This window comes from Nannospalax galili, unplaced genomic scaffold (genome assembly GCF_000622305.1).
Source record: "Nannospalax galili isolate Female #2095 unplaced genomic scaffold, S.galili_v1.0 scaffold332, whole genome shotgun sequence".
NCBI lineage: Eukaryota > Metazoa > Chordata > Mammalia > Rodentia > Spalacidae > Nannospalax > Nannospalax galili.
In genome coordinates, this window is record NW_008333794.1 from 2,275,531 (window position 1) to 2,290,478 (window position 14,948).

Genomic DNA, 14,948 nt, shown 5'->3' on the forward strand with positions numbered 1-14,948 from the left:
ATTATATAAAGAAGTTGTATAAATCAATTACAGACTATAAAGAAGTTGTATAAATCAATTACAGAAAGACATATAGGAAAATGGCCAGCTGATATAAGGAGGCAACTCTCCAAAGACTAAAAAGGGCCAAAAATTTATTTAAAAAAGAATGTTCAGTGATGCTAATAATTTTAAAGATTTTAAAAATAAGCCTATAATTGGATAAAATGCCACAATGGTACAAGTGTGGGGTAAGCAAGTCCAAAAGCCTTTTCATTGGTATATATTTCTAAAGAGAAATTTGGGTGTATCCATTAAAACTGACTGTGAAGGACTGACAGCAATCTTCAATGCCATCAACAGGAAACCATTAAATAAACACCAGTGGTCCCCATCACGCACTTGTCAAAAGCAACAAGAGAGATTGATGTACAAAGAGACCTGGTGTAGAAAGCTCTCCAAGATGTATAGTTATGTGCAAGCTACAAAATAAACTACAATCCATCTATAAGAACAAACTGCATCATACTGCTTACAGTATTATTGCTGCTCATAGAGGAAAGGTCTACAAGAAGCCAGGGTTAGCTCTGGAGATAGATAGCCATGCTTTGCTTGCTTTTTTCCTTTTTGAAAACCTTTCAGCAAACATGTTTATTTGTAATTACTTTAAAAAGTGACAAAGAAAATACCCTACTGGAAAGTCAAGGGAGGCCAACATGGTCATACACCAGTGGTGGTGTGAGCTGCTACACCCCTACTGCTGTTACGATCCTCTTTTTCACAATTACTGAAACATTATAATATTACAGTAACAGACCCTGGTCTAAGCAAGTAAGTCCTAAGTTGAACAATTGTCATGTCTCTTAATGGCACACCGATTTAGCCAATTCCCTTTCATCTCTGTGCTTATCTGCACTTTTGTTTTTCTTCTTACTAAGGATATATATATATATATATATATATATATATATAAAATTCAAAAAAATATTTTATTTATTTTTGTGTGTATGCATGTAGGTAAGTGCACCCGTGTCGTGCAATGCCTGTGGAGGACAGAAGAGGCTGTCGGATCCCCTGGAACTGGAGTTACGGACAGTTGTTAGCTGCCATGTGGGTGCTGGGATTTGAACCTGGTCTTTTACAAGAACAATCAATGTTCTTAACCGCTGAGCCATCTCTCCAGCCCCCGGGATATATATTAAGAGAAGAAATAAGTAATAGGTAATTTCAGGCAATGCTGCCCAAGGGCTGGATAAGCTCTACAGAGATGGCTCAGTAATTCTAAAGATACAAGTACCCAGGCAGAGTTCACAACTGAGAAGGTACAAGGAACACTGAGTAAACTCAGAGATCCTCCATCTGTGTGCGTCCACCTCAATCAAGACTTGGCCTGGTTGTGCATGCTGTCACAGGGATGCCATGTGCCTGCCAGGGTCCACCAGGCACTGAGTCGGATTCTGGGGACAAAAAGTGAATTAGGTGAGGCTACTTTAGGAAGCAGCCCTTGGGTGGGGGCAAACAGGGAGTGGTCAGTAGAAGCGTCTGGAGCAGGCAGTGCCTGTGTCATATATGGCTGGGGAAGGGCCTGGATCTTTCTTATGACCTGGGCTGAGGGGTCTTGGCCCTGTTTTGATCAGTGGAAAGACAATGAAGAGCTCTAGAAAGTTCTGCTGCCCCAAGCAGACATTAGACCACAGGGAGAGGTCTAGAAAAATAAGTACAACAGTGAGAAGGCAGGCCATGGCTTCACTTCAAACGAAAGACTAGTTAACAGGCTGCCACGATGGAGGGAAGATCATAGCTAGGAGACACTAGCTCAGTGACATGGATAGGGCACTTGATCACCAGCACCAGGGGTATCTTTTCCATAATTGGTCCCAGCACACACTGTACACTAATGTCAGATTTCCCCTTCTTTGTATCCCACTACCACACCAACAGGAAGGTACCAAGAGTTCACCTGGTCAAATCCAGCTTAGCCAGGGAGGCATTAGGAAGGGAAGGAAAGGAAAGGCCTTCAAATAGCTAGCTAATTAAAACTATTTGTTTAACAGAGTCCTCCACAGTAGGGATGGGTGACAACCTATACACACGATGGACAGGCATTTCTGGTTCTCCAACCGTTAAGTAACCATTTCAAAGACTTAATGTGCTGGGGGGACCAACATACAATGCATGCCGTGCCGAGCAGGAAGCACTGCATATTAATGTGGTTGCTGTGGGAATGCACAGAAACCACTTCAAGAGATACTGATTGAGGTGAGGCTTAAAAAGATCCTACAACAGAAATGGGGGAAATGACCCAAATTAGTAGCAGTGCACATCAGCTTAATCACAGGGTGAATCCCTGGCCTGGGGAGCAAGCAGCTCCTCTTTCCTAACAAGGCATCTACATGACTTTCCCTGCACTGATCTTCGCTTCTCTGACCCAAGTTCCATGTACTAAAGGAGAAAAAGGAAACAAGTTATTGTCATAAAAAACCTGCACTACATGACCATAGGTTTAATGCACAAGAATCATTCTCAACGTGACTGCTGGATACTGACTTATGCCAACAAAACAAAACAAAACAAAACAAAACAAAACAAAACAGAACAGAACACAATGGACCCCAACAGAACACAACAGAACAAAAATAATAACAACAACAACAAACCACCAGAAAGCCAAAACTTCTAGAAGATATTTTTGCAATTAGAGGAATGAACGGTTACATAAGAAAAGGTCCACCCATTTTTTGAGATATACATGAAGTACATGGAGAGAAATGTCATGGTGCCTGGGATTTGCTTTAAGAGCACTTAAACAAAGAACAGGAAAGGGGCAGGCAGGAGCAAACGTGCAACATCAAGAAAGAAGACGCTCTGTAATGCATGCTCCGTTCAGGAGTCCTTCTGTGGTGGACCCTGCTAATTCAGAGTCCTGCAGCCTCTGACAGCTAGTTCAGTGCTGTTTGCTCCTGAACTGAGCCCCTAAATTCAGACTGCTAGGGCCTCAGGGCAGCAAATCCTGACTGCTCCCTAAGTCCCCAGGCATTCATGGGACCAGTACAGCAGATGCCCATGCCTATTTCTGTATCTGCTAAATGAGGTGGTAAAGTTCCTGCTTCATAGGATTGTTAGAAGCTGCACAAATGAGGAAGTCTGCCTCACTTTGAACACTGGTATGCTCACAGCAAGCACTCAAGCAAGGTCAGCCGTCATTGTTACCATGCAGCTTGTAGGGTCACTTGTGAAGGCCAAGGGATGCAGTGCAGATAAAGGACTTGACTTGTGTTTTGCACACAGAGCACACGCAATAAATGTTTGCTGCCAGGTACCAAGAAAAGCAGCTTTGGAGATGGGTTTAATTTGTTAGTGTATTAACACATTTAATTTTCAAAATTGTCCCCAGGAGATCATAACTCCTACATTTTACAGACAGATTCTGAAAGGCCTTTTCAATCTTGGATCTATGGTTTGATACCTATGAAACGCCTGGCTGTCATTTATTCTTATTTTCATTTGTGATAAATAATCCTCCTCGCCACTCCACAAGCCACTTTATGAAACCTAAGCAACACAACTCAGGTACTATACCTAGCACAGAGCAGGTGTACAGTCAAGTCAGAGGGTCCTTGACTCAGATGTCTGTCCTGAAGAACCTGGCTGCAAGGCTGGGGAAATCAGAAGGTGCCCCAAATGTTTAAGAGGCTGTAGCTTCTGCTCCCCTCAGCTCTGGGAGGGGTCCAGTAGAGGAAATAGTTCCTGCAAAGCATGAGATGAGACCAAGTGGTAAAGAAACAGCTCTTAGGGGCCAGAGTGATGGCTCAGAGGTTAAGAGCATTGGCTGTCCTTGCAGAGGACCAAGGTTTGAGTCCCAACACCCACAAGGCAGTTAACAACCATCCATAGGTACAGTTCTAGGGGACCTGATGCCCTCTTCTGACCTCTGCAGGCATTGTACAACATGGGTGCACTTATATACATGCAAGCAATACACTCATACACAATAAAATAAAAATAAATGTTTTAAAAAAACCCAGCTCTTTAGGTACCAAAGAAGAAGCAATGCAGAGAAGGGAAGGGACACAGGCAAGGTGGGACGACACAGCAGTTGTAGAGGTGGGGACAGTGGAGCTGGCAGCAGAGGGAATGACAGTTTGGTGGCAACAGCAGCAATTTAAGTGGTGACAGAGGTGGCAGTGCTGGTGAAGACTACAGAGGTGGAGGTGACAGGTACAGAAGAGCCGGGCATAGTGGCGCATGTCTTTAACCTCAGCACTCGGAAGGCAGAGGCAGGCAGATATCTGCGAGCTCAAGCCCAGCCTGGTCTACATAGCAAGTTCCAGGCCAGATGGGACGACAGGGAAACACTATCTCAAAAAGACCGAAGAAAAAAAAAAAAAAAAAAAAAAGAAGGTGGTGGAGGTGGTGCAAGTTGAACTTGCAGAAGTGGGGGTAAAGTTGGTGGCAGAAGTAATAGAGGTAAATGTGCTGGTGTTGGAGTTGGTGTGGGAGGTGGTGGAAGAGGTAGAGATGAAGGTAGATAGAAGAGGCTTGGGTAAAGGAAAAACGCAGAAGGTGGAGGTGATGCAGGTAAAGAGATATACAAAGAGAGAGGTAGTATAGGTAGAAAGATACATAGAGATGGAATTGGTGTAAGTAGAAGTAGAAAAGGCGGAAGTGGAAATAGTGGTGGTAGAGGAGGTGGGGGAGGAGGTGGAGGAGGTAAAGGGGGTGGTAGATGAGGTAGAAGGAGGTGGAGGAGTTGGAGGAGGAAGTGGAAGAGGTAGAGGAGTTGGTGGAAGAGGTAGAGATGGTAGAGAACATGGTAGAGGAAGAAATGATGGAGGTGGAGGTGATGGTAGAAGAAATGGTGGAGATGGAGTAAATAGAGGTAGAGATGGTAGAGATGGTGGAGGAATTGGAAGTGATGGAGGGGGTGGAGGCCGAGATGGGGTTGCCAATCTTTCACTGAATGCCTATTGACAGTAAATGCTAAAGGAGCAGGTAGCATGAGTTATGTCATTTCTTTTCATAATGACTCAATAAAGTAGATACCTTATATAGATAAGGAAATGCAGTCTGGGAAGGCCTAGTAACTTGGTCCTTGGTAAGATATGCCATGGTTTGAATGTCAAATGCCCCCCCACCCAATAGGCTTATTTGCTTGAATACTTGGTCCCCACATGGTGGCACTATTTGGGGGGCTACAAAATCTTTGAGACAAAGGGTTTAGTTAATAGCCATAGACCACTAAGGGTGAGTCTTAAGGATAATAGCCCAGCCCTGTTTCCACTTTACCTCAGCTTCCTGATTGGCCAAGATGTGAGAATACTATGCTTCAAGGTCCCACCTCTATGCCTTCCCTACCAGAATGGACTGCATCCTGTGAACCATGAGCTAAAGCACCTCCCTTCTCAAGTTGCTTCTATCATGTATTTGTTCACAGCAAGGAGAAAAGTAACCAATACAACATGTTTAGTACATAAGGTGAGAAAACATCTAACTCTAGTGTGTTCTTTACCTCCCTACAATGGGAAAACTAGAGGATGAGTAGACCAAGGTGTAAGGGACAAAAGCCACTGTCACATTAACTGGTTGTGTGACTTCAAGACAATGAGGACAGCAGTAGTTACATTGCTTGAGCTGGCTGGTATTACTAATGGAAGCTTCCATTAATATATGGAACACCGCAATAGGCAAAGCTTTAGATGATGTCCATCATGTGACTTGTAAATGCAGCTAACAATATTTCCTTGTGAAGATGTTAAAGGGCTTATATGACTTGATCAAACCCACAAAGCTGTCAGCAGTGCTGCTGGGACACCTCCAGATCCAGTGCTCTGTGCTGAATCATGTGGTTCTTAAGTCACTCAAATATGATAGGGTCGTGTTCTCACGTGATGAGAATGTGTGTAGGTCAGTGGTTCTCAGTTCTTCTGCATCTTTCAGTGTCTCTGGTCACCTTCACCTAAGGTAAGGTCCTGCTGGAAGGTGGCTGTGCACCCGTAGGCAGTGTGCTACTCCAGGTCTCATTCACAGCACATGTTGAGAACATCAAGGTTGACAATGTTACAGAGGTGCCATTAGAGAATAAAAGCACCAGTGGAGCAACTGCTGGACAACTGTTCTTTGTTGCTGTTTTAACAAAGGGTCGGTCTCCCTGTAGCTCCGGCTCACCTGGAGCTCACTATGTAGACCAGGCTGGCCTTGATCTTACAGAGATCCACCTGCCTCTGTCTCTGCCTTCCTAGGAGCTACAATTAAAGGCATGTAGACAACTGCTCTTCCACCCAGGCTGGTAAAGAGATGAGGGACTTCTGGATTCAAAGCTCTTCAGAGGTCCTTTGAGCTAAGAGCAGTGGGCTCAGCAGGTGAAACATGCTCCCACTTGCTCTGGAGACAGGCTCCTTCTCCCCATGATGGATGTCCCCATTTCTCAGTGTTCTGGTTTCAGATTACTGTTACCATACCCTCCTGCATCCCCACTCTAGCTGCTTCTTCTAGCAGACTTCTTGTTGGGAATCCTTGCTACTCAGTCTTGCCTCCATAAAGGCACCCGGCTCAGAACCTCAGTGGTATCTCTAGGCCCCGCCATGCTCAGCAGAAGTGCCTAATGGACATGCCTGAGCAGCAAGTGTCTGGTTGTTCTTGTAACAAGATACAAGGCTCACTCACCACAGCTTGAAATCTCCACTCCCTGAACCTGAGGCAGACTCCAAGGAAGGCAGCCCTTTCTTAGAAGGCCCTCCATTAACTGCACTAGCTTGTTGGACCCCTTTCCAAAAGACGGTAGGAACTTCCCTCCTCCCAGATAGATGTGCCTACTTCCCCCTCTTCAACTGTCAGTATTCTCCTTGCCAAATGGCTGGCCTACTTCCTCCACTTCTCTCCATGTGTGTCTACTTCAACCCTGCACAGCACAGCCTCAGCCACTCCTACTATACTGAAAAGGCTCCCTCCCTGGATGTGGCCTGCATGTTCTTCACAACCTGCAACAGAGGCTTTCTTGGGTTTGTGCTCTCAGGTCAGCATCTAGCCTGCTGCCCCACAGTCTCTTCCAAGCTGATATAGGAGGCAGCATGGCATGGTGTAAGGAGCAGACTCCATCTATCAGCTACACGGCCTCTGGCAGCTTGCTCAGCCTGCTTCCGAGTTCTTTCATTTGTAGAACACATGTAATATAATCTAGCTCAAAGGGCTGCTGCCAGGATTAGCAATAACTTATGAAAAGGATCTAGCCCATGGCACAGGCTCACAAAATCACAGTGACTATCATCTTATTGGATCCACATCTCCTGCTTTGCACTTCTCAATCATCTTCTGGTCATCCCTGCCTTGCTTCCATGTGTCTAGAATTAAACTCAATACCTTCTTCAAGTATGGTGGCTCACATGACCTTTTCTCTTTCACTAAATGGCATAGTTATTCTCCTAGGTTTTCAAGCTCCAATCTCTCTCCATCTCCCAGTCCTTGCAGAGCTTAAAACATCATCCAAAGTAAAGGCCAGACTTCAGCCAGGGCCCTCATAATCTCATGCTAATCTCTGAATAGTCTTACCTCCCACAGCCTCTCTTCGTATGGGGCACCTTGGCTGAGGCTGAGGTCTTACTCATAAGCCTCAGCTGCTACCTGCCCCACCCCTCAGACTGTCCATGGACATCCTGGGGTGCATTCTCCAAACACAACTTCCACCAAACAGCCTTCTTGGCAAAGTTCTCTTCTTTCCCATCCAGGAATGCATCCTGCTTTCCTGTTTGTATGCACACACTTTTCTCTTTTTATTCTGGAAGACATTTACTGAGCACCTATTATATGCCAGATGCTGCACTCCCAGCCCTCCTTGATGAATCACTCTTCTGAATGGCACTGGCCTGGACTGTGCTCATCAACCTTCAGAGCCAGAAGGGAAAAAGCCATAGCCATTAAGAAGTACTAGATAAAATGGTATGTACTAGAATCTGTGACAGGGCACAAGACTCCAGGAGAAGGGATAAGGTAGCAGAAGCCACTGGGTAACTCGGCTGGCCTGCCTTCCTCAGTGGCATCCCCTTGTTTCTGAAATTTAACACTCCGACAGGTGAATTCTTACCAGGTTAGAAAGGGAACCTTAGCTGTCCAAAACATCCCCTTCCAGTCAGGGCTTCTCCATAGGTGACCACTGTCCCACACATCCCCTTCCAGTCAGGGCTTCTCCACAAGTGACCACTGCCCCACCCTGTACCACAATATCCCCTTCTGGTCAGGGCTTCCCTACTTTATAACCCACAGATTTGCTTTGTTGCTTCTAAATTTGATACAAATATATCACACAATCAGCAGTTCTCTTCCATGCCTGGCCTCTTTTGCTTCACAGTGTTTACAAGAGTCTTTACCACTCTTGCCTGCAGCTGTAGACTGCTCATTCTTGCTCCTGTCTGGACTGATCAATTCTAAGGTGGGTAGTCTGAGGTTACTGCTAGGTACATCCCACAGCCTCCTCTGGAGAATCTGCTGAGACACAGGGCATGCCCGTATTTGACTCTAATGGGCACTGGACAGAAGTTTTTCAAAAGTGAATGTGCCAATGCACTGTCATGGCAGTGTCTAAGAGGTCACCTATCAGCTCCCGCCACCCATGGTGTTGCCTCTCCCGTTTGGCTCTTTCTGTCTGAGGGTGCAGAGGTTTCACCTAGTGGTTGAAGTCTGTGGTTCCTTGGTATATAACATGTTGTACATGCTTGCTGAACACTGGGCTTCCTCTTGTGAAGTTGAACACCTGGTAGATCTGCTATGAATACACTGATAGACACCCCAAGGGACAAGGAGACCTCTGCCTGGGCCAGGCAGGCTTTGTGAGTGTGCCAGTGAAAAGGGTGGGCAGGGCTCTCAGGATCTCTTTACGATCCTTTACCAGAGAGAAAACAGAAAGGGCTGACCATTCACAGGAGCAGACAAGCAGGACAGGGACATGGGGAGAGGAAGGATGGGGACAGAAGTGAGACTCCTATGCTAGGGGAAGAGCTGAAGTCCAGGAGGAAGTGTACACATTTCTGAGTTGTGCTTTCTCCTCAGTTTGGTTTGAAGAAAATGATTTCTGGAAAAATGATTTCTGTGCAGCTGCTGAATTTAGAAAAAAGTAAGACAAGGTCTTTTATAGAAATGGGAAGTCCTCTTGGCCTGGGAGCCAGAACATGAGCATCATCTGGCATCCTAACCTCATCACCTCTCCTCCACATCAGGAGATTCCATGAAACAGAATCATAGCTGTCTCAACTAGCTCTATGCCTAACACTTGGCCAACCTGAATCAATGTGGAATTAATGAATGGCTGTATTTAAAAATAAAGGAGGGTAGAAATAACATTAAAGAGAACTTGTTACTTTTATCAGTATGTATTGTGATGGTTGCTTCACACAAAATATCACTCATCCTAAAACAATGGACAGATTACTAACCCATATGAAAGATAAGGAAACTGAGACTAGAGGATATCAACATCATGCCCAACATAAGGCCATTCCACTACTGAGGCAGGACTGGGCTATGTCTGCAGGACCTCAAAGCATACTCGCCCCCACTCTCCTACTCAGTTCTATGGCCAGTGAGGCCTTGGCCAGCAAGAGCAGTCAGCTCCATGGGCTAGCAGAGCCTGATCAGCACCTCTCTATACAGATTCTACTAAAGAAAATAAAATGCACAGGTTCAAGAGGCACAAGTTACCCAGCCCCGTGAGAGCAATTCCAGGTCTGGTGTAGTGGATCTAACTAGGCTCAGTCCTTTTGTCTCCTATGAGAAATCACAAAGCAGCAGTATAGTGGCACGTCCAGTGGGAGAGTGGGAAAGATGGCAAGAGGTTCAGTGACCAGGACACAGTACAGATGGCTGAGGACTTCACCTTCTTGGTGCATGTGTTCAACTCATGATAAAAAGGCTTTGTTCGCACTCTGCTGCTCATAAGAAACACCTGGCATGAGCAACACTTGACTCCAGCCTCCTACACACTGCCTGGACTATGGGGCTCTCAGTGGGCATCAGGAAAAGTCCCATGAAGCCCAGGAAGGAGGCTTCTCCATCCCAGAGCACAGGCAACAGAGTCAGAGTACCTTCAGCAATGACACTCGCCTCAGCAACCCAAGTTTGAGCTCGCAGGTAGGTAGGTATACATGCTCATGCACTGATCCCAAAGTGAAGCACTGAGACACCAAACAGCACCCCCGAAGTTCCTGGCACAAAGGAGCCAACATTGGCTGTGTGCCTGGCCCAGGGCAGCATTTCCACAGGTACTGTCTCCCTTAGGCCTGCTAGTCTCTCCTCAGACAGAACTGATGACTCTTCTACCTTACAGATGAGCAAACATAGGAGGCATGGTGACTGCAGAGGACAAAGGAGGCCCTGGCCTATCAGACTATGGCACCCACACTCTGCCAGCTCAGCTGCATGACTGTCCCCTGTGAATAGTGTGCCTGCAGTTCTACCTCTCACACAAGGGTCTGAGACCCTAGTATCAACCCCATGTCCTTAGCAGCTCACTGCTCTTCCATGGCAAAATATAACACTCTACATTGAGACCTTGTGGTATGGGTATAGGAACAATTCCTCAGAAAGATTATAAAGTGCAACAGTCCTTGATTTCCACACTGGCACAGTCACGGGAGAATAAACACAGTGGCACAAAATGGTCACGAAGTCTCCTCCTGGACCATGAGCTAGGTGGTCCAGGCTCTCCCTCTCTGCCCATTATAGTGGTCAGAGGAGGCCCAGCTGGAACCCCAGGACTATGCCCTACATGGCAAGATTCAAGCTTGCCTTGGGCACACTATAACTGTGCCAGAGCCCCAGGTCTCTACAATGCCACACACTCCTGCCTTTGCCCCGAATCGAATACCGTACTAGTCACAGGCCCAGAATGATGCAGCAACCAACCCTACCTACCCCTGGACAGGGCACCCCTCTGTCTACCCCACTTCTCTCTAGATGAAGCGTCACTGTCCAAGTCTACCCCATTTTCTCCTAGATAGTTTTCCATGCTCCATATCTACACTTAAAGAAAATGGAAAAAGGAGGAAAAGGAAAGGGGGGGCGTGGGGGGTTCTGTGTGGAACCTGGAAGGTCCTAGAGCTGCAAATGTCAAGATCTGAGAGTGTTCAACAATGTGACCCAAATTGAAGAAAAGCAGCAGCTGATAAAAAGACTGTCAGATGCTGCATTTTCCATCTTCCCAGTCATTACCAAAATAAAATTATCCAAGGAAAAGATCACAAAACCCTTTGCAGAACTAACACAATTAGGTTTTATTCTGCCTCTTCCTCCCTCTTTCTTGGCTCCCTGTAATCCCTGCCACCTTTCCAATTTCCACATGCAGAGACGCAAGGTGCCTTCATTTCTATTGTTACCAGCAAAGGCCTGTTTAAGTCAGAAGGAGAGCATACTTTTGTACCACTTCCTACAAGCACAGAAAACTATTCACAAGTGTCAAAACTTCTTTCAAAGGCCCCATCTCTGTGCCTAAGGAATTGGACTCCTCTTTACCAGGAGTGGGGAGGAGAAGAGAAAAGGAAGGGCTTGATGGGAGAACTGCCTCTCCCTCAGCAAAACAGAAGACAGGCCTTAAGGAGAAAACTGAAGCTGAGGTGGGAGAGGAGAATGATGAGGAAAAACAGATTTTAGAGGAGGACAAATGCCACAAGCCTTTTTCTTCCACCCTCAGACACATATACACACATTCTAAGCAGCCAAACCTACAACCGAGACAGAGACAGCAGGAGAGCAGAGTACTGCACACATAACCAAAAAGAAAGCCTAAGTGCCTAGGAGCATATGGGTGACTGTGATAATTAGAGCGATGGCTGGTGGATTTTTCTTTTTTCTTTTTTAACATTTTCTAGGATCTCAAATCACAATCCTTAGCATGACAGGTTGGAGTCAGACCCGTGGATGGGCTGCTCTGTGGAACACTTGCTTGTTAAAGGCCTTTCAGCACAGTTCAGACACAGGCTCCTAAAATAGGGTATCGCTGTGAGTGCCTTGGGCTCCAGTACTCAAACCTGGCCTTCCTGTATGTGCCTGACAGAGGTAGGCAAGCAGGTGGCCATGAAGCAGGGAGCTACCACCCTCTTGTCCCGCATTTCTGCCAGGCTCTACTGTGGCATGTACAGAAGCCCCTGTGGAATCAAGACCTTCAAGCAAACTGTCACTTTCAAAGCTCCAAAGCATGACAAATGACTTGCAAAGACTTGCCTGCAACAGCTGGGGGCTTGGGTTGCTTGGCATGCTGTCTCAGGCATGAGGGAGAATACCTTTTCAAAATAAACTTCCCAACCATCTCCTCTCACATTATAATACGTTTCTTTGGAAAATCTATCATGATCAACAAATTAAACCCCCGAAAGTCATCAAGTTACCAAATGAAATTTCAAGCACCCCTTGCCAGCATTTAGGCAGGCACGACCCCGTGCAAGTCTCCTTCCCTCTTAGGCTCATCTCAGAACAGCAGCAAGCATGCATCGGCAGTGCACTTTGATCTTCTTAACTCCTGGGAGAAAATCAATGATACAACTTTAATGTATTTGTACAGCAAGGCTTCATGTTATTATTATTTTTACCCAATGCAGCTTAACTCAAGTGAAGAAGGTGTACTGGGTCTCAGCACCGCCCTGTGGTGAAAAGTGAATTATTTTTCTAAAACTGAACTGTAGCAGAGCCAGTCAAATTCAACAGAAAACAGGCCAATTAAAACCCAATTATCTCTGTGAATGCAACTTGTTGAAAGGCTGGGATTGTGGTGCTCCTGCTGGAGGTGGAGAGTGGGTGTGTCCGCAGGGTGGCTGGCATGGGGTGAGCAGGCACAGGGCTCTCTCCCCTTATCATGGTGGTGGACTCTGGTCTGGTGCCTCTTGGGACCCAGCCACTGAGGGGAGCAGGGCCTGGCCCTTACCTTCTTCTCGATGCGTCCCAGCTGCTCCTTGTAGAAGGTGTTGCTGTGGCTGAGCTCCGCCTCTCTGTTCTTCAGTTCCCTGGCCTGGTTGGAGGAGAACAAAGCCTGTGTTAGCTGGCAGCAGTGGTACCTGAAAGGGTGCATCAGGGAGAAAGCAACTGACACTTCTGCTCACAACAACATTCTCAATGAGAAGAGCAGCAATATGAACTGAAAGCCTATGATATGGCAGATTGCTCACATGTATTATGCTTAATTTTCACAACAGCCCTTCAAGGTGGGTAATTAGTATAACCATTCTGTAGATGATAATCACTAATGTTTATTGAACGCTTACTATCTGCCAAATCCAGTTCTACGTGCTTCCCAGGTATTGCTAGGCTCCTAATTAGGCATTCCTAAGAGGAAGGTAGGATATAATGTGCTAATCAGGGGTAATAGTCACAATGGACCCCCATGACAGATAAGGAGATACAACAAAGGGGCCAAGTAACAGCTCAAGCTCACACCATGCAAAGATGACTAGGGTCAGAGACTTGATGAAACCAGGATAGGCCTGCCTCCAGCCACATAGCTCTGATGGGCCAGACCTTGGCACTGGTTTTGGAGTCCTGACGCTTGGTAGCACACTGTGCCACTGCCCCACATGCTAAGCTGTCAAGGGCAGAGGTTCCTGCATGTAGCAAGAGAGGCAGAGTCTTACAAAGGAAGGGATGCATTTGCTTACCCACCCGAGGGGCTGAGAGGGGTCTTTGGAAGCAGCCTGGCAGAACCTCCCTCCAGTCAGAGAGGATTGTGGGCTCAAGTAGCCAGGGCAAATAGCTTGAAGCCAGCAGATCTGTGGTGTAGACCAGTACCCCCAACTCAAGTAGCTAGGTGACTTTGAACAACTTGTTCAATTATATAGAGCATCTGTTAAGTACAATGGCTAAAACTGGAGCAGAAGTATCCTCTACCTCCCAACCTGTAAGACTGTCAAAGGCTAAAGGAAATCCCAACAGAAATAAGCAAAGTCAGAACAGGTCTCTACAAAGTTCACCCTCATCATGGCAGCTAGGAACATGTGTCCCTCTGCTGGAATATCCACATCCTCAGAGGGACCTGGTACCAAGCCCACTGCCTGTCCTCCTGCACAGATGCAGCAAGGGGCTGAGCACTTGGGACTGTCTCAATCCTGGAAGAGAAATACCATCCCTGCTAGTCACATGCCCCACACAAGGGCTGAGCATGCACAAGTGCTGCATCAGCCTCCTGGTGGTATGTGATCCTCACCATCTCTAAGAATGCCAGCTTTCCAATGACCAAGGCTCACTGAAACCGAGTCCACACAACTTTCAAGTCCTTTTTTCTAGTGCTTTTCCTTTTGAGCTACACTATGGTATTTGTATGTGGGTTTGAATTCTTCAAAACTACAAGGGAAGGTGAGAACTAAAGATTTTGAAAGCTCATCTCCTTGGCAGTGATATTCCTGTGGACATGGAACCTTTCAGAACATCAGCAAGAGGGTCAGCAACAGGAGTTGCTGACACACCAGAGACAGCATACACATGGTGAAGAGTCAGAAGAAAAGGCCATGGCCTGGGGCCTAGGGCAAAGTCAGGCCAAGGGATGGGCAGCAGGCTGTATGCCTGAGAGTGGAAATCCCATACTGGCTCTGTGGAGTGGCCGCTTTTGCCTTGGGTAAGCTGTCCTCATTCTTTTGTGTATTTTCTCCTTACCTGTCAAGTGGAGCAAAGGAGCAACTTGGCTCCCCAGGCACTGCAGAATCTAAAAATGCCAAGGCGACTCCTAGAATGCCTTTGCAATGCCAACTCTCCAGCTTAGCTAAACACAGATTTCAAAGCATGATGCTGAGACTGTGTCCCAGGCACGCAAGCATGGCTAGTTTGTGTGGGGCCTCTCAGCAGCCCAGCATCAGCTGTGAATGATCCTTAGTGCAACCAGAGGAGAATAACGTCTGATACAATTAAGCAGTTGGTATGGGAGTATCTCACAGAGATTGGAACCTGCCATTTTCTAGGCAGTAGTCCCAGCTAGGCAGAAAGATGACAGCTGAAGACAAAACTGC

The 14,948-nt window shown here is 46.5% G+C and overlaps 1 protein-coding gene across 1 annotated transcript in view; it reads right to left on the reverse strand.

Annotated features, from left to right (window-relative positions):
* Positions 1 to 14,948, reverse strand: part of Chchd6 (coiled-coil-helix-coiled-coil-helix domain containing 6) — a 266,137-nt gene that overhangs the window by 105,741 nt on the left and 145,448 nt on the right. The window contains exon 5 of the mRNA XM_008828575.2: positions 12,881 to 12,964. Coding sequence (XP_008826797.1) covers positions 12,881 to 12,964 — 84 coding nt within the window. The remainder of the gene's footprint in view (positions 1 to 12,880; positions 12,965 to 14,948) is intronic.